Raw genomic sequence first — 21,253 nt, forward strand, 5'->3', positions numbered from 1 at the left:
ATAATTTTTTTACAATGCTAAGCAATCTTGCCAATTCAGCATTGCTGTGAAGAGTATTATTCCTAAGGTATCTGATTTTTGATGATATTGGAGGTGAACTACAGAATCGATATTTTATGGTACCTTATTTCATAAATGATTTTTCTAAATACTTTTGTAGAACGTTCCAAATTTCTGCAAAAAATTTGCTGAAATTGTCCTTATTATTCAATATTAATAATTAAAATTATTAATCAATATAAATTTAATCAAAAATCTTATCAGATACAATAGCCTCTTCAAAAGCATTATCATCAAAATCATTAACCTAACCGGTTAATCTGCGCACCATTTTAACCTAATTTTGCTCTTATATTTTTGCCTTGTCGCCATTTTTTAAAATTCGGATTAAATTTATAATATAAACAAAGTATGCTTAAATCTAAAAAAAAAAGAAGCAACATTTATATGTTGGTGCTGGTTTTATGAACTATCTTGTGCGCTTTAATATTCATTTGCACTTGATGCAACGACAACTTGTTTCGGGATTTATGTTGTCAGCGTTTTGAGCTAAAATATTGAGAGTAAATTAAAAAAAAAATTTTTTTTTGAAAATTTTGAAAATTTACTGTGGGAATTTTGGGTTAACAAGGAGACCGTGAGATTCGTCATCGAACCGTGAGTCTCACGGTAAAACCTGGAGAGTTGAAAGGTCTGTATTAATAACTTTTAAATATTATATTATTTACAACAATTATAAAAATTAAAAACATTTAGAAAAAATAATATATAAAACACCAGTGAAGAAAGAAAGAAATGGAAGTAGGAATTAAATGTTTCTAATATTATCTTATTTCAAATATTGAATAACTAATATTATTATACTAAAATAAATATATAAATATATTTGAAGTTTTGTAATTTACTTACAATATGTTAGAATGCTTATTTAATACATTTAAATACAAAACTTATTTAATACATAAATATTTTTATTATAACATTTAGTTTGTATATGGTTTTGGTTGACAGCAACAAAGCAAACGATAACAGCAATTTATCTATTACAAGTAACTTTTTTTTTAAAAACAAATCTAAGACTGAATCAATATTTACGATTTTAGTTATTTAGCATTTAGTTTTTTGTTTCTAGTATTTGACTTTTTGCTGGAGTTGTTGTGTTTTTTTTTGTTACTTCTATTAATTGCTGCTTTTTTTTTATTATTTCGGATTAAATTATTAAACGTAATTAAAAAAAAAAGGCTTTTAAGTTATATTACTTGTTTATCTTGTTATTCATTTTTGCTATCTTTAGAGTCGTTAGAAAAAGTAGTAAGAAAAGTTTTTATTAATTTTTTTTATTATGTTGAATATAAGGACAAAAAGAATGTTGAATATATTTCAATTCTTTTTTTACTTTTTTTGTATTCTTTTTTTTTTTTTTTTTTGAGTGTATGTGTTACATATAGTAGATGTAACATCAAGTAAATCTTGATAATATCAAGAAAGCATGTTGATCTAAACAATAATACTGAATTAGTCAATGACAAAGTCAATAATCTTGCTGTAGAGAAAATATTAGACTTATTAAAAACAAGAATTCTCCGTATTCTTATTTTAAGTTACTTCTGACACCATTTTGTTATTTAGAACTTTGCTTTCATTGTCAACCATTATTATTTTATGTAAAATTTGTATATATTTCTGTCTATGCACTATGTTGTTAGTTTCATTTATTCAGTATTGCTTCATTTCTCTATAAACCAATTAAAAATTACTATTAGGAAAAGTTAAAATATAATTATAACACTTATTGAGTTGGTAAAAGATTAGCTCTTTTGAAAGTTTTAAAGATGTATTTGCATTCTCTATAAATGTCTGCTTTATTTATTATCTTTTAATTAATTTCATTCTCCTTTTTTTAGATGATTTTATAAAAAGCAGTAAATAAGTTTGATGATTTGCTTATAATTGTGATATTTATTTGGTTATACTCTTGGATTTAATACCACAGCGGAAGAAAATCACATTACATTTTCACGTATCTTTTGACTGAATAAACTTCATAGCAACCATCCTTTTTAGCTTTATCTAGGTATGTGACGTGAAATTTTAAGTTGTTTAAAATTAGATAGTTATATATCGTTGGAAAGAGAATCAATATAGTATTTTGAAAGTGAAAAAAATTATCAAAATCGAACAATTCAAAATAAAGTTATAAGGTTTTAAGTAAAAACTTATTTTTTTTTACTTAAATTGTTATAACTTTGTCAATTCTTATTTAAAGGCTTTTAAATTTGTATCAAAAGATAGATGTAAGAAAGAGCTGCAAGTTTAAGTTAACTCCTGGCCGCCGGCGTTTCCAGGGGCTAGAGGGGTACCAAACCACCATTTTTACTATCAAAACAAGCATAATTCTCCATGAAATATAATACTATTAGATTAAATTTAGAATTCTTATATAGAAAAATTTTTTAATATATATATATATATATATATATATATATATATATATATATATATATATATATATATATATATATATACTAAAATATTTTAAATGAAAAAATACAACTTTATAATGGAACTTGAAGTTTCATGCCATATTATTCAAATATAAAATAAAAAATAAAAACCGTTATAAAAAATACTGAACGGTTTTTTATATTACTTGAATAACGAGGGTATATATAACCCCTAGAAATATTGTAAATTATTATAAGAAAGAGGATAAGTTTACATACTATACCAGATGTTTCAACTTAATTAAATTATAAAAAATACAAATTTAGCGTTACAACGGCATCTGACGTCAAGTGTACGTGATTCGATATTTGCTAATCGCCGGAATCAAATTTAGAAAGTAAAAATTTTTTCTTATGCCTACAAGTAGAAACCAATTCACTTTTTTTATTAAGTAGTAAACCACTATCAAAATTCATAATAAAATATTTTTCACTGATGCAAAAGTTACACTTTTTTGTAGATGGATTATAAGATTGACATCTTTTAATTATGTTCCACTTAATTATAGGCATGTTACCTGCGTCTTTATGTTTCCAGATTTCTTTGGAAAGTGATGGTGTGTTATAAAAATTATATATTTCATTTTATACCCTAATTAGGAGGGGAGTCTAGCAAATTTAGGGAGCCTATTTGGAAATTTCGTGGCTGTTTTACAGGTTTTTTAGGAACATTTTTTTTTCTTTTTTTTTCTATTTTTAGTAATACGTAGTGAAAAATATTTAAAATTTTGGAGCCCTAAATACAGGCCTCTAAACTATCAGCCACAGCATATATATATATATATATATATATATATATATATATCTATATATCTATATATATATATATATGAGTGTGTCCACAAAAAAAAAAAAAAAACGCTCTCTACTGATTCCCATTCTATGTGACCTACATAAGTACTAAAAAAAATTTGACGGTTTTATTTTGACAGGATGTGCTAGATGTAAAATCTGAGTTTTACTGTTTTAATGTTAAGCTAGCTTAACATTAATAGAAAACACATTTTTGAAAATTAAAACAAATTAATTAGATGCGTATAAATCATTTCCAATTGTTTTCTACTATTTAACTTGATAGATTATATTAATAAATATGAAAATACAAAAAAAAAATACATGAAAACTAATATTATTAGTAAATTTAAGATTTTATTACCGTGAAACATTTCTCAAAAAATACAACTTTTTGAACAGTTCCCAAGCTCCTTTTTAGTCATAATCTTAGTCAAGTTTTTTCTAGACTTTTTAACTACAAAAAGAACATTTTGAAGGTGATCTTCATCTCTAGTAGCTGAAAGAAAATCTTTAATGAGCTTAATGTTTCTTTCTGCACCATCATTTACAACAGATATGTTTTTGATCCATGCAATAAAATCTAGCAACTGAGGATGGTTAAAAACATCTATAGTATTAAGACTATTATTAAGCCATTCTTTTATACTTGCTCTCGATGTTTTAAAATATTTGAAGAGAAGGTAGCTTTGCTCGGAATCAACTCAGGTAGCTCTGTGGTCTCTCCAATTTGTACATTTGATGGTTTACAACGCTAAAATTCATTTGGCTCTTCAAACTCAATCAGAGCTAACAGCATTCTTAGTTTTGTTTCAGAAGGAACTTCTTTATCCCCAAAGGACAAAACACAGAGTTGCGGAGTTAAGTACCACGTATGGCGTCCCATGCTGAGAAGCAAAGCATTTCCAATATTCTTACTAACTTTTCTCAATGCATAGGCTGTCTGGATAGCTTTCAAATCATTGTAGGGAGCCAGAAATCCTAAAAAACTTTTTAAAAACCATGGAACATAGCAAATTGCAATGAACAAACTTGCATCCTTCAACTGCAGCACTTCTTTTTCTGTCAAGATATTACTGATTTCTTTAGTCATATAAAGAGTCAGGATGTAGATCGCATCTGCTAAAAACCTTGCTTCATGGCAGGCGCCAGGTTGATGGAACTTAAAATCTTGTACTTCCACTCCAAGGAAGAAGGAGGCAAGCTTACAAACTATAACATAATCATTCCTTAAAAACACTATATCAGTAGTTGCATTAGTCAAAAATGTCTTAGCTTCCTCTGCAACAGTGCGAAGAACAGAGCCAATCTTCAGATCATCTCTTTGCCAGTCCAATTTACATAAATTTTTCACTTCATTCACTTTCTCACAGATTTCAGGCCACTTGTTCTTTAGCTTGACATAAAGAGCTCTTCTTGGACCTTTAGTTTTCTCACCAGTAAGGGCAGCCATATAGTGAGATACATGTACTTCATATATGTGTCTCCTACACATTATCCACAAAATTGGTAATTTCAAAATATCTGTAAGAATTAGGACTGCTCCATTTACTCCGCCTGTATTGCTTGCAGTTGTATCACAGCATATACCAATGATCTGCTCTGTACATCCGTAATATTCTAAAAGATTGTGCACTTGTTCTGCTTGGTCAACTCCCTTTGAAGAGGGACATTGAACAACACCTAAAAGATGGCCTTCCATGGTATCGTCATCCGGGGAACTCACTGAGACTGCAAGTCGCTTAATTTTTTGGATAATGTTAAGCCCAGTGGTAATTTGTTCCAACAGTTTGGTATCAAAATGAAGAATAAGCCGTCGGCCTTTAAGATGATTAGATATTGAAATCCACTCCAAGTCTCCTTCAAGTTCTACATATTTGAACTTTTTTCTATGAAGTGTGCTTCTTGAAAGCGGTAAATGATTAATTTCTATACCTCCAGCTTTAAATACTTCGCTTAAAATTGCCAGATGAGGTCGTACACCAACATTGAACCTTGTTGCTGGAACAGCTGTACATTCAATGAGCTTTTCAACATTCACTGCTAGATTTATCGTATCTCCAGAATTGTACCTAGGTATCATTTTATAATATTTTTCTACCTATTTATAATTATATACTTTTCAATAAAACAGCTTTAGCTTGTGAAAATTACAACTATGTTATTAAAATAATACTTTACCTGCGTTTCCGACCATTACCCAGGAAATCATCTTCCTCGCTGATTTCACAGTCCTCGTTTGAGTTTTCTTCCTCACTGCTGAATTGAATCTCTTCTATCATGGAGTCATGTAACAACAAAACATCATTGATATCTTTTAAGTTTTTCTGTCTCTCTAATTCTTTCTCTCTCAACTTATTTAGCTTGTTCTTTCTCCTGTTTGCATCCAGTACTCTTCTACTGTAGTCTTCATCGACTTTTGTTTCCATATATCCTTTCCTATGTAACTTCTGGTCTTCATAAAAACTAAGAAATATTTAAATCTATTAAGCCATTTATAAATAAATTAATAATTGTTCTAGTTTTTCTTGGAAGATGACCAAACCATGTAAAGAGTTAAACGTAAATATTTTAAAGGAAATAATATGCTATTACTTAAGTTACTTTTAATTGGAAAAAAAATCTCACTACTAAAAAAAGTGTTATTTAATGAACTTACTTTATATCTTCCAGCTTGGCATCATCTGTTCTCAATCTATCAGCAAGATTATCTTTTTTAAAATTCTTAGTCGAGATGTCAAAAAGCTGATAGGATTCTGTGAGAAAATATTTCTCTAACTTTGATTACTTATCAAGACTGCTGTTCCAGTGTAGAGAAGACAATTTAATCAATTTCTTGTATTTTAAATTAAGCTTAATGATTTTAGTCTTTATATTGTACCCACAAATCACAAATTTCTTGCCAAACCCAGCATTATCCCAAATTTTTTTAATCCTAGATACCAAGCAAGAACTATCAGGATCAGTACAAACACCATTTTCACAAACAAGATCCTTGGATTTCGATTTCAATTTGCAACCAACATTAGTAGAAGTGGGTTTGTATTTAACTTGTGACTCGCGAAGGATAAATTGATAGTATCTAAGAATATCACCATTAGATGGAAGCTGTCTCTGAGGTAACTCCCTTAGTGGGTACTTCAATAGGTAAATATACCTCAACCTTTCTGTATTTTTCCGTTTTATCTTATTCTCTCCTATCATCTTCTTTTTTTTAGCTGTTCTACCCATTTTTATATGAATTTCGAAATAATCAGTTTTTTAACTAAATTTATACTAAATGTTACACTTGCATCAAAAATCTATGAAGTCGTTATTCCCTCTCGTATAATATTTTATCTAAGTTTACCGTTACGGCTTTTATAACCGTTTACACGAGAATTTCTTCGTGCACAAATTAGAATTCTTTCGTGCACAAATAATTCCATTTAGAAATTTTTTCCTTCAAAAAAAAATTCTAAATGGAGTTATTTGTGAACCAATCCATGGGGAATTATACGAACTAATAATATTGTCCAGAGGGAAAAATATCAATCTCTAACAATGTTCATAGGGAATGATCTTATTCTTTAATAATATCCTATGGGAATTATTTGTGTACTAATTATTACATCATATTAAAACATATTGAAATACTAGATAGCGCTGTTTTTTAGTAAATACACATAAGTTTACAAAACCGTAAAACTCAGAATATACATCTATCACTTCTAGTTATTGAAAAACAAAATAAAAATATTTTGGTAACTATTTAGAACCTAAAAAATGGAAATTAGTGGAGGGCACATTAAAATTTTAAAAACAGTATGCTTTTGGGACACCCTAATATATATATATATACATATATATACATATATATATAAAAAGTGTGTTTTTGGGACACCCTAATATATATATATATATATATATATATATATATATATATATATATATATATATATATATATATATATATATATATATATATATATGTACTGCCTCAAAGCACCTGAAGTGTGTTAATACTATTATTTAATATTGATAATTGTTTCCAAATATATTCCAACAAATTTACTTATTTAAAAAAAATAGCACAATACATTTATAAATGTTAAGTATCCTATGCAGTAAAATAAGTAATAAATATTAAATATACTATGTATATTACACACTAGTCTGATATTTATAGTTTTACAATAAGTTTCTCTAATACTCAATTTATAAATAAAATACTAGACATTGTTTTCAAATTACTGAATAATACTGATCCATGTTTATTTGCTTACTTTATAAAGGTTAAAAAATAACAATGGCAGTAACACGTGCTGCAAGTACTGTTTTCATAATTGGTGAGCCACAAAACACATTTGACGGTCAAAAGCTTCCAACGTCTCGTGAAGTTTATTTTCACCATCATAAGAATGAAAAATGTCACAATGTCACAATGTCACAAAAAGAAGCTGCTAAACTTGCAATTCAACAGCTTTGTGAAATTTGGACTAAAGCAAGGGTACCAATAACTGAACTGAGAAACATCATTAGAAAATTTAAGGATTTATTAGACGGTTACCGGAACGTCTGTCACAATAAAAGTAGAAGAGTTGTTGCGCTAACGAGAAACAGAATTTGAGCAGCCTATCAACGTGTTGTTTGACATTTCTTACCACGATTGCATGAATTTGATTAAAATTGAAGAAGATAAACTGTTTTTTATCGGTCAGCAGTCTGAAAGGAAATATGCTATGGGTGGTGTGGGTACCGACTTGTCCAAGAAAGGAAAGAGGAAGGCGAAAAGAGTGTGCAAAGAGATATAACAACGAGTCAAAGACAAAAAGAAAAAACAGTGCTATTAAATCTGCAACTTTGTCCGGAGCAGGTCTGTTCAGTAGTTCAGAAGCTAAATCATCTCAAGACGAGGCATCCGGAGAAGAACCGGACAGGTTCAATAAGACTCCAAAACATGCAAAAGTAGCGACTAAGCATGTTTTAACACCTGAGTTTGCAGCAGTACTGGATCGTACAAATATTAGCGACAGAAAAGCTGCGTTTATCCTCCCAGCAGCAGCACAGACCTTCAGCAACCAAAATATACTATCCTGCCACTGTTTAAGAAATTGTTTGGTCCAACATCTGATCCAAATGTAGCACTATTTCGTTGTTTTTAGGATTTCTGGCCTTAAATAGACCAAGGTGATTACAAGTGTTGTATGGGTAGTCATTTAAATGCCAGTCTTTACAATCTCAAGCATGATGTGGTCATTTTCGCAAAGAATGCTCTAGCGGTACTAGAAGGATGTCTTCCGAGAGAAGATTACCAAGAACTTCTTGAACTTATATTGATTTTCCTGGAACACTGTCCTCAAAGAGGTATTAGTTTCAGAGTTCCTGGTGTATTCCATCACGCGAGATGTCAAAGTTGCTACACAATTTAAAAATCTTTTTGTTTCAACACCATTTCAAACTAACAAAGCATGGAAGCAGTGCTTGTCTAGAATTTAGTTTGTTTGTCACACTGATTTATGTGAAGGTTTGGATCACATCTCCAAACGCATGCAATGCTCCAAGCAACGATCTGAACTTCATTCGAGTTATTGCAGACTACCATTCAACTAATGATGCAGTAGCCAAGGCGGCTACCGCACAGTGGCTCAAAATCCTTAAAAAGTGGCAAAAAAGGAAAAAAAATAAAGTCTTTAGTTTCTAAATACAAATATCTTTTAATAATGGTAAGGCCAGATGCGTAACAGTTAAAAACTTTTTTTGAAGCCATTGTAAGGCTATGTATTAATTTGAAGTACTTTATTGATGCTTTTTTTTATGACGGAAAAAAAACGGAAATGTTTGATAAAATAGTCAGTTTTAGAAATTTATTTTATGGTGACATAGTAGTTAAAGTGTTAGTATTTTTTATTAATTTATTAAAATTGTGCCAATTCAGAATGTAAATGAATGATTTTTTTCTAAAGATTATTAGGTTTAAGCTATTACTCAGCATGAAGAAAAATATTAGTAAAAATTTTTTTTTTTATTAGTAACACATTATTTGTGGTACAAGAACAAAAGTACCACATATATATATATATATATATATATATATATATATATATATATATATATATATATATATATATATATATATATATGGATTTTCAAAATACTTGTAGTTATTAAGCTATAAATTAAATGACAATAAGATTGTTAAACTATTGATAACTTTTGTGTGTTATGTTATAAATAATATATAAAACATGAAAAGAATTGATCTTCTTCAAAAAATTAAAGAGCTAGGTTTCAATAAAGTTAATCTGCTTGAATCTTTGTTTAAAGAAGTTTTAAATGTTTATAACCTTCATGAAGATGACTTCGATAATTCAGAGCTTACCAACTTAAAGAATAAGTTGTCTGTTTTTAAATCAAAAGGGGGAGCTAAGTTAGATAAGCATAATAGAAACTATGACAGATTGATTTTAAAAGAAGATTTTTGGCTGCAGGTAAAGAAACAGAGTTATTTGTTAATAATTTTCTTTATGCAATCATTTCATTAAATTAAGTTTCTATTTACAGGAGGAGTTTTTCCCCGATCTTGTTAAAAGAATTAAATTTAAAGAAGGTCCAGGTAGAAAAAATAAAGTTTTGGAAAATCTTAGTGTAAGAAGCAAAAGAGCTAAAATTGCCCATTTAGCTGAAAACAATCACGAAGCACTGGCCTTAACTTATTTAAAAAGTGCAGCAACTGAATCCAACATTAATAGAAACAATTTTTTTTTATAGTAAAGAAGGCTTTGGACCCAGATAAAGCAAATGAAATCAGGAAAAACATGTCTATGCTTGAACCTGTTAAAATGAAAGTTGAAGATGCTCTCAGCCTAAAAATTCAATATAATCTGTCGGATGAACAATATCAGATAATAAGAAATAGCTCCCTATTACCAAATGCAAACATCTATCCGTCTCTTCATAAAATTTTAACTGAAAAAAAGAAATGCTATCCTGGTAATATAATTCTTTCAGAAACATCTGCAGTTTCCTCCCTTCAAACTCTTTTTAATCACGCACTGTTTAGAATCTTGAGTCTAAATAGTTGCAACAAAATATTTTCTGAATTATCGGTTAAAGATATCAATCAACGTGGAATGATGCATTTCAAAGGCGGTTTTGATGGAGCGTCTAGCCAGAGTCTGAATAAACAAAAATATTTAGATACAACTCTAGATGAAGTTATTCAAAATGAAGAGAGTATTTTCCAAACATCTATTGTGCCTCTCAAACTGACTGTTAATGATACAGTGATATGGTACAACAAAAAACCATCTAGTACACATTTCTGCAGACCAGTATGTTTGCAGTACAAAAAGGAAACAGATATGCTAATTAAAGAAGAAGAGGAACGATTACGAATTGAGATTCGGAAACTTGGATCATTTGTAGTAAGTTTAGAGTCAGAACCTGCTGATTCATCTATGATGACAGCAATTATAAAGTATAATTTGGATTTGACTTGCTTGATGGAAAAGTTGTTAATGCACTGACAAGTACTACCTCTTCTAAAAGCTGTAATGCATGTTCAGCAAAGCCAACAGAGATGAATGACATTAAATTGATTAGATCTAAATCTGTCGATAAAGAAGCTTTATTTTTCTTTTTCTTACCTCCTCACCTTTGGATATGATGCTTTGAGTACATTCTTCATCTTAGATATAAATTGAAAATTAGGTCATTTGATGCTAAAAGCTCTGAGCAAAAAGAATCAGTTAAAGAAAGAAAAGCATTTATCCAAAAGAGGTTTAGGGAAGAACTAAGTCTTATTGTTAATATGCCAAAACAAGGTTTTGGTAACACTAATGATGGTAATACTGCCAGAAGAGCCTTTGAGGAATTGAATACTTTCTCTGAAATAACTGGTGTAGATGTTGACATCATTTCTCCAAGCATTCACAAACTTTTAGAACATGGTTTACAGATTGCCGATGCATTAGAACTTCCCATTGGAGTTTATTCAGAAGAATCACTAGAGGCTCTTAACAAAGAGATTATAAATGCAAGATTAAACCATTCATTCAAAATTTCAAGGATAAATGTTATGAAAAACCAGTTTAACTATCTTATGATAAGGAGTGATTCAGTTATATCGAGCATCTAATTCACTAATCATAGATGTAAAAATGGGAAATTGCTTCGAGTAGAAGTTCTTTTTCCTGTTAAACAGTCGTGATTCTTTTGTGAAATTTTTTATTTATAGTTAAATTTGCCATCAAAAATTAAATTTTCTATGAATTAAAATTTACAATAGTTATAATAGTAATGCTCAGAGCATTCTATTATATACTCTTTGATGATGACTAAATTATTATTATTTTTTTTTTTTGAAAATTCTTTCAATTGTTGTTTTTAGCAACAGGGGAGAGGCCCGGTAATAATTATGACTTAAATTTGGATGGTAGTGTACTGTGTGATCACGCCTGATTACAAGTTGGAGTGAGTTAAAAAGAGATTTAAAAGTAAATTATTTATTATGCAAACTATTACTTGATTTGAGAAGTAAAATTAAAAAAAAAATCTGCTTGCGTGTGTAAAATTTCATACGCGCGTGTTTTTTAGATACGCGCACGTTTTGCTGGTTGTTGCGCGTAAAAATAACTTAAAATCACATAAATAATTTTTAGACAAAAAAAATAACTATTCAATTAATACATATTAAAATGCGATGGTTATATAATTTTTGCCGTTTTTTCTTCACTTTGAGTCACTGTGTGCCGGTGCAATTGAAAGTCATTTATGGTACTTAAGCAAAGAAATGGTACTTCTCAGGCATGGTGACACTGAACACAAAGCAGAAAATGATGAGTCGATTACGAAGAGCACTTAGCTGGAAGAAATGAAGATTGTTTAGTCAGATATACAGGAAAAGAAAACTCTCGATCATTTCATTGGACCTGCATCCCACCTGTTCTTCACAGCCCTTCAAACTGACGCCTCCCTTTTGACAGAAGATGTAGATAAGTGGCCAGAACTGCCGTTGTTCATCATTAGAAAGAACTCTGCTGAATCTTTAAAAGTAATCAAAGGTTCCTTACTGACTTAACAGGAAGACTAGAAATAAAATCTGTTTTAAGTTTAGCCCAACCATTTAGCCGGTGCATTGGCATCAGTCCTGGGAATCATCTGCCGAAGCCAATTGTTTTGAAAAATCAATTTTTTTATTTTTGTGTTTCCATATTATAAGCAAAAATATAATTATTCCACAAACAAAAATGCATGTAAAAGCCTGAGTTATCATTTAGACATAACTGCAACCACTAAACACTTAAATATTTCTTGAACTCTTTTTTATCAGGAGCTCCTTGCATTTAGTGTCTTTTTATCATTTAAGATAGTAATTATATGACTTATGAATATATATATATATATATATATATATATATATATATATATATATATATATATATATATATATATATATATATATATATATATATATTATATATATATATATATATATATATGTTCATAAGTCTGCTGCCGGGGGCTTCTGTACATACATCGACTGACAAATAGACTGGCTCGCAACGGAGTGCTGCTACATCGATAGATGATTTGGCATGGAGCAGTAATCCTTTAATTCATTAATTTTCGTTTTTCTTCTTTTTCTAAAAAAGCTGTATCGATTTAGATACAGTAAAAAAAAGGGAGCAAATGCCTTCATAAATATGCTATAGAAGATATGAATATATATATATATATATATATATATATATATATATATATATATATATATATATATATATATATATATATATATATATATATATATATTATAAGCATTAAAATATCATATACGGTATCGCACTATTTATTTCTTTTTTTGCGTGATATTTCAAGTCATATAGCGAGAGCCATTATCAAACTAACAAAGCCAATTTATAAAGTTTATTATGAACGTATCAATATTATGTCAACGTCAGATATTCAATATTTTTTAATTTTACAAAAAGTGGTTTTCAATAGTAAGACATCAGGGCCGCCGAGTGCTATAATGACATCCGAGGCATAGCAGCAATTAGGCGCCCCTATTATTATGCATATTTTTAATAGTAATTTAAATTAAAACCATTTACAGTTATACAGGTAATTTACCGTGTTTTTATTTTTAATACTCTTATTTTACATCCATACTTCATGAAACGCTTCTCGATTAAACAACACTTAAGTCTCGATTAACACTTATCCAACACATTTAACATTCACTGATAAAGATAAATAGATTCTTCGAAATTAATATTGAAAATGGTCTTTTTTTACTTTTTTAAAAGCAATAAAATACTACTATTTTTATGTCATCTTATGACAAAGATGAATCCAGTTCATTTTCAACGTGAGTGTCCAATAGGCGCTCTTGTTCTAAAGTCCATCGAGCACGGGGCGTAGAAAAGACGTCTTTCGAACATTCTAAATGTTTTTTGAACGTTCACAAACGTTCTGAAAAGTCTTTGAACGTTATGACATCTTGATTACGTCTTGCGTCCACTGGAGTAACCCTACAATCTTTTTTTAAATCAAATTAAGACTACGAAAGGATTGTTCACACTCTGTGATAGATAATGGCATCATGTTAAAAAATTTTATTTCTTTTTCTTTAGGTGCCCCAAGAAGTCCTAACGGTCTTGTCACAGAGCACCGCGGAGGTGCATTTAACGAGGAAGTTCACGCCTCCTTCCTTACCGTGACGCGAAATACGTCCAGAGCTTATTTCGAACCTGGATCTCCTGCTTATAAAGCAAGCGCTTTAACCACTGCGCCACGACCGCACTAAAAATCAAATTAATATGCATGTACAGACAGGTTCTTCAAAATTAGTATGCATATAGATTAAAAAAGGCTTGAGAACCTAGAGTAAATTTGGTTGAAAAAGTTTCGTGTATTTCTAGATTTGAAAAACTATGACTCATTCAAACTATCAAGATCAAAAATATCTTTTATAAATTTGCCTTCTATTTCACAAGCTGTAATATTTACCTGTTCATGATCTTTGAACCAGGTTAAGAAAAACAGTTTTCATGATGCCAATTTTAGATGGGTTTTATTGAATGAAGTCATAAAGCGCAACGTTGAAGATTTTCACTTCAAGAATATATTCAGAAATCTTATCGATGGCAAAATACCCAAAAGTGTTAAGTACAACATTTGGTCAAATTAAGCTAAGTACACAAAAATTATCGTATTTTTTCAAACATTATTGTGCCCAAATATGGTAAGTATACGATAAATTGTTACGAGTCTACTAATTATTTAAAATGTTACGAGTCTACAAAATTGTTACTAGTCGACAATATTCAAATTTCTCTCCAGTAAAATCACATCTGTGGCACTAAACACTTTTGCGCATAATGCCATCGTTATGGAAAAAAAAACTACATTTCCATGTTCATCGTAAATTTGCTATCATCATTCATTTTGTCAAAAAATCTGTTCCATAGCTAAGATGAGTTATTCACTCAACAACTTGTCGACAAAACAATGGGTCAATAGACACAACATGGGTCAATCGACACAACATGGGTCAATCTTTTAGTTGGATCTAAAACAACAGCTTTAAGGCAGCAGATTTCCCGTGATCGAATTGCAATTAGTTTTGAGGCGGCAATCTGAGCTAAGCGTCATCTAGCGGAACTGCAGCTAAAGAATAAAAAAAACTTTTACATTTTATGTATTTACTATTAATTAATAAAACTTATATTGATGAAAAGATGCAACACAAAATTATTCTTTCCTGATAATCAAAATTGCTGAAGCCGATATCTGCTTTAATATCGTCATTATGAAAACTGGTCAACATACTTTTCTTTGGTCCCTACGAGCCATGAGTCCTTTTGAAATGAGATAAATTATTAAAAACTTTTTATCTTTGGTAATATACTCACCAAGTAAATTTATTTTAAACGTAATCAACAAAAAATAATTTTTTAAATTTTTTGTAATTAAAATCTCATTATGATATTTAAATTTACATAGGTCGCGACGTTAGAACTATTTTGTTCTCTCTACATTTTTGAGTTTTGAGATAAAACGATTTAAAAAAGAAAAACTTTAGGAGACAGCATATAAAACTTTTTGTATAACTTATGCTTTCTCCGCAACTTTTTTATTTATAACTTAGGTTTTAATACAGTAGAAAATCATTATTCTGAGACACAACACTATTAATAACTCAATTTTTCAAAGGTGGAGATGGAACAAGATAATTCTAACATCGCGAGATGTTAGCTAATAAACTGCATGTTTGTTTTATACAAAAATAGCTAAGCTTCTACCCTATAATATAGATCCTATATAGACACTCAAAGAGACTGTATATACAATTGGAAGAAAAAATTAATATTAGGCAATTTACATTTTTTTATCTTTGATTTATGTGATCTTGCTTTTTCTAAAAAGTTAATAGTTATAAATATTATGTATATATAGTAGGGATGCACCAATGCCGATGCATCGGTGCACCCCTACTATATATACGTAATATCTAAAACTATTAATTTATTTTTTTAAATTTATTTTAGGTGCCCCACGAAGTCTTTACGGACTTATCACAGATTACTGCGGAGGGCCAATTAAAAGGAAGTTCACGTCTCCTTCCTTATCGATGTTATAAAAATTGAACCATGGATCTCTAGTTTCTGAGGTATACGCGCTAACCACTGCGCATTGATATGGTCGTGTTTATATAAATCAAAGTCAAACAATTGATGTTATTTTTTGTTGCACCTAGAATATTATTAGGTGATGCCACACAAAAAAAGTTATGCTACTGTGAAAAAGAGCAAGAACATCTGGACTCAAAATCTAGTTCGAATTCTACAGTCACATAGAAAATGAGGAAATGTGTCTTCAGAAGGATTATTACAAGAAAAAAAATGCTGAATGCCACTCCAGCTTTAAAATATTCAAAGAGAAAAAAAACACAAAGCAAAAATTTCCTAGTAAAAAATTAACTGTCAGTGACTATCCAAATAAAATAAACAAAAGCAATCAATTAGTGAAAATCAAGTATAAATTGGGGTACTCACCAGTTAAAGTTGCAAGAAGGAAACCATTTATATTTTAAGAGACGAAATTTTGATATCAAAACTATTTTATAACAATTGTGTTACTAGTGCTAGCGTGTAAAAATTTAGATGGATGAAACTTAAGATTGAAGATCTAGATTGTGAAAATGAAGAAGGAGAGATAGAAATACTTGTCTACTAAGTAGAAAGTTTAATAAAAGAAAAATCTCCAACTTTGTGACATTCATAGAAGTCGATGTCACCAAGGTGGTCACCAACTTAGTTGTTGGTGAGATATACGTGTCACGTATAACAGTTACAGGTCACATGGTGGCATTGATATTTCAACTCCAAAACGGGCCACATTTATCGAGTCGACGTTCAGGGAGGAAATTTAAACCTGAAATGATGAGAGAAGCTACTCATAGAACTCTGGTCTTTATTTTTTAATGGCAAGCACAATTAAGAATAAGAACATAATGTTATGGTACTTAAAAGAGAACTGAAATTAATTTAAACACATTGCATTTGGAAAATGGCAAGAGTACAGTAAACTATTACTTTTGGAAAGTAAACTTTTGCTGCAGGGATTAAAAAAGTTTTTGATGGATGTAAATCGGAATTTAATAAAGATGATCATTGCTGAATCTGTGGTAACACTGGAAAAATTAATGGAGTTTTTGCGTTACTGCAAAAAATCCACCACGTCCTGCACAGAATTTTCTGTTTGGTAATGGATGACGATCTTGGTGATAGAACTTGATGAACATTGAGTATCAGAACAGTAATAAACAAAGTTCATTGTACATGGATTAGGACATGAGTGATCTCTGTTGATGTTTGATACATGCTTTTTATGTAATACAAACACCATATGCAAAATGTGTTTGTTTTAGGGTGTAATTTTTTTTAAACTACTTGTTTAGGGGGTATTTTAAAAAAAAAATATTTCATTAAAACTTTCTTATGCTAAGGTTCGTCAAAGTAATGTGCAGGATTAAAAGGTTGTAAACCTGTAAATTTATTAAAAGACTATTTAAACTAAAATGGCTTTTAATATCTACTATTCCGAATTAGAGGGTAGTGCAAAACATTTTTTGTGTAATTTTATTAAAAGTCAGTAAAAGTTTGCACCTAAAATAAGGTAGAAAAATTTCATTGAGATTTGTATAGGTGAGCCCTTCCATATTTGTATACTTTGCCTATTGCCATAGAGCTATTTATCAAGGATGATTGTATATTCATAATTCGTAAAGATAACAAAAAGCTTAGCAATAGGTTGTAGATTAATAATTGCCGTGAAAATTAATTATGTATTTTCTAAGCTATCAACACTGCAGTGGTGTTTATATTATCCAGTTTAGAAAACTTTTCATTACACCCTATTAGAATACATCATTTCAACTAACAGTCATTGGTGTAAATCAAAGAAACCTAAAAAATGATACTATTATTATGACAATGATCACTTTCAACCTGTTTTTTTGTTTTTCAAAAAGTTTTTTTGTTGTCATCAACAATATGATGGATATTGCAATTCTTTAATGCAGACTTGTTCTCATTAACATAACAGACATTGTGATTCTATACTTTATTGCAATCAACAATCTTTTTATAATATTCATTAAAAAAAAAAAATGGTTCCAGTAACAAGACAGACATCTACCCATTAAATTTTAGTATGCCGAAATATTAGTTTTTAATACATTATATGCAGTAAAAAATATTCGGTGATCTAAATAAAATTTATTATGCTTATATATTTTTTTTAAATTTATTTATAGTAAAGTTATCGATAAAACTTATGCAGGAGCAATTATGTTTTATAAAAAAGTGTTGAAACGCTTGTGAGGTACTTAAATAACCATAACAATAAGTGTTTTAGATATTGTTTCGAATGTACAAATAGAACTGTTCCCAATTTATACAAACATATTAAACAAGCTTTAAAAATTAATGTGGAATTTTATAAATAGCTTTTAAGTTTTCACTTTCTCAAAATAAAAATTAAATCATTATTATTTTATAGCGAGTAATTTGCTGTTAATGTTCTTTGTGTAGTTTTTGATTAATTTGTTGCAAAACTTTGTTTAGAAAAATAAACACTCAGCTTTATTAAATGGATGCTATAATACAATTGTTCCAAAACCACGTTTCACCAGAAAAGCTCCTGAAGTATCGTTTGGAATGGGAAAATATCACCAGCACAATAATAGTTGCACTTTCCAAATCATTTTTAGAAAAAACAGAACTAAGAAGCGTTTCTTCTACAATAAACCAATCATCTTTTTCTAATGTTGAATCCAATAATGCAAAAAACGTCACAATTTTACACGAAACAAACTTGCCAACGGTAACATCGAATAGTTCAAATCAAGATTTAGACAAATCTATTATTAATATAGAGAACAAAACAATTATAGAAACTGCTTTAAATCTTTCTTCTAGCTTAGATAAAGCATCATCTGAATTTGAAAAAGTCACTAAGTTGCAAGAAACTAAATTATCAAATGTTGCTTCTGCATGCGTAAATGTTTCAACTCAAAATTTAAACGAATTTTTTCTAACCTATGAAGTCAAAGCCATACTCAGTGGTAGTAACGTTGAAGGTTCCAACTTGGCACGTCTTTTTTTTGAAGACAGTCGAAAAGAGATGGAGTTTGACATAATGTTTCAAGTAGCGCAAGTTAATAAAATGTGTTTAGAGCAGTGCGATAAAAGCAATCCTATGTTTGTTCATATTTTGTTGGAAACGGAGCCCAATGTAATAGATGAATGTGTAAGGAGGTATGGGGACGACTTTTCTAATTTTTTTAAATGTGATTATAAGAATTTCAAATCATATCTTAGCAGTGATGTTCTAAAATCTGAAGCAAAGTTTTTCCTTAATTCCGTGTCTCCTGATCTTTTTAAACGCATTGGGGGTTACACATCTTGTACTGATCTTCCCGACTGGAACTCTAAAGATGCTGCTGGAACATTTAACATTGTATTTTCCAATGACCCCAAATTCATTGGCGAACGTGAAAGCAAACCTCAAGATTTTGTGAAACACGTTATGGATGAAGTAGCTAATGGCTCTCATGAGTTCGAACAGCGAGTCAAACACATGTTGCAAACGCTTATACAGGTTCAACAAAACTTTCTAGAATCAAGATTAAATGGAAAAACAAAATTTGAACAAATAAACTTAGCAATTGAATGTTCAAACCAATGTTTATATTTAACAGATACTTTGTGTGATCATCGCCAAGAAACTATAGGTTATACCCTTAGGCAACTCATTGGATTTGAAACAAAAGAAATGACTGAAAGTGTACGAACTCCTATAAAGAAAAAATTTGAAAACCAAATATCAAAATTAAATAAATTTTTAGTTGAACCAGACTCGGATGAAGCTGAACAAACATTGTGTGACTATGAAACCGATGCGAAAAGCCAAAGGTCTATTACCGGTCTTGACGCGTTTATAAGGGAAGAATTACTTTTTATGAAAGCTGTACATTTTTCTCAGAAAGAAGAAGGTTCTAATAATAACGTTGATGAGTTGTTAAATTTTTCAGAAAATTATGTATCAAGAATCTCAATTGATTTTGTTTTTTGTTTAAAATGTAATCTTTGGCCGGGAGTTGCAGCAGAGTGGCTTACAAGAGAAAGATTCTGGCCGGAGCAAGCAGCCATCAAAAATATTGTTGCAAATGGGATACATGTTGTTTGTAAAGAACTTCAACATAATGCTATTGACTGGCGACTGTCATTTTCAGATGCTGAGATAGAAATTGCTAAGCTATGGACAACCTGGCAACACTACATTTATTTCATTTTTAAAAGTCTGTTTTACAAATACCTTAAGCCTTTGTCAAACAAAGGTATCAAAGTTATAACGTCATATGTGATTAAAACTGTTATGCTAAACGTTAGCGAAAATTTTGAGCAGTCATATTGGTGTAAGGAGAATTCTGGTGAGTGTCTGCACGTGCTACTAATAACATTAATTTCTGCTTTTGAAAGTAAAATATTACCGCATCATTTTATACCCACGTTTAATTTACTTCATGGGGTGTCAAGTGATAAAGAAACAGAAAAAGTTTTAGATACCGCTACTAATATATTAAATTCGCTTCTTAAAAGACCAGAGGAGGTAGCTTCAAACTTATCGGGAACCTTAGAGATCATTGTAGAATTTATAAAGGTGTCTGAAATTCAAACAGAAATGAAAACTCGAATAAACGATGAGTTATTGCCATTCATCAAGCAATTATGATTTCAACAAATGGATGTGGTATTTTTTAAAAACTAACTTTTTACCCAGAAAGCGTTTTCGAGTTTGTATTAATTTGTTTGCAACATGACTGTTTGCTTAGGCTTTAAAGTAGCTCTCAATATAACAGCTATAAAAAATACTGAACAAGTTTTAGCTTATGGTTTTTAGCTTATGACGGTTCAAGATTTTAATTTAATTGAGTTCAACAAGCTCTATATTTTTAAAATTAGTTTTTTTTAATAAAATTTAATAATTGATGTTTTTGTAATAATTCCGGTTAAAAGTGCTTTAATATTTTTAAAAGTGTTCGCTTTTTTGATTTTTATGCGCATTTATTACATTCGTACTATATTATGACTCAATATCATATGTTTAGAAAGTTATAATATCATAATATATTATATTATAAAATTGGCCATTTGTTATGAAGTTATGAAAATGTCAACGAACCGTCTAATGTTGCTAATTAGCAGAGATGGAGAAAACCCACTTTTTATTATTTCAAAAAGTAGGTATTTAGATTCTTTGGGCTTTTAAGGGTTTTTTGGGTTTTTTAAGTTTTATTTTTAAATGCTAGATATCATTATCAAAATGAAAAAATCAAATATTAATGACTGCATGACAATCATAATATGGAGATTTCCAGAAAATTCTGGGGTGAAAATAAACAAAAG

At 29.7% G+C, this 21,253-nt stretch overlaps 1 protein-coding gene across 3 annotated transcripts; it reads left to right on the top strand.

The window, feature by feature from the left end:
- The first annotated feature begins 431 nt into the window (after window positions 1-431).
- On the top strand, window positions 432-20,882 carry LOC136090446 (uncharacterized). 3 transcript variants are annotated; one of them, XM_065817115.1, is made up of 5 exons: window positions 432-691; window positions 988-1,049; window positions 1,905-2,074; window positions 15,830-15,951; window positions 18,410-20,882. In XM_065817115.1, the coding sequence occupies exon 5, from the start codon at window positions 18,435-18,437 to the stop codon at window positions 20,577-20,579; it is 2,145 nt and encodes a 714-aa protein (XP_065673187.1). In that variant the 5' UTR covers window positions 432-691; window positions 988-1,049; window positions 1,905-2,074; window positions 15,830-15,951; window positions 18,410-18,434; the 3' UTR covers window positions 20,580-20,882. The 3 variants fall into 3 exon arrangements, with proteins under 3 accessions (XP_065673187.1, XP_065673185.1, XP_065673186.1); XM_065817113.1 differs by lacking the exon at window positions 15,830-15,951; XM_065817114.1 differs by lacking the exons at window positions 432-691; window positions 988-1,049; window positions 15,830-15,951 and adding an exon at window positions 1,126-1,311.
- Window positions 20,883-21,253: the final 371 nt, after the last annotated feature.

Source organism: Hydra vulgaris, chromosome 14 (genome assembly GCF_038396675.1).
Source record: "Hydra vulgaris chromosome 14, alternate assembly HydraT2T_AEP".
Lineage (NCBI taxonomy): Eukaryota > Metazoa > Cnidaria > Hydrozoa > Anthoathecata > Hydridae > Hydra > Hydra vulgaris.

What these genes read in the sequence shown, in the direction of transcription:
- LOC136090446 (XM_065817115.1), top strand. Translation starts at nt 18,435, where the DNA reads ATGGATGCTATAATACAATTGTTCCAAAACCACGTTTCACCAGAAAAG.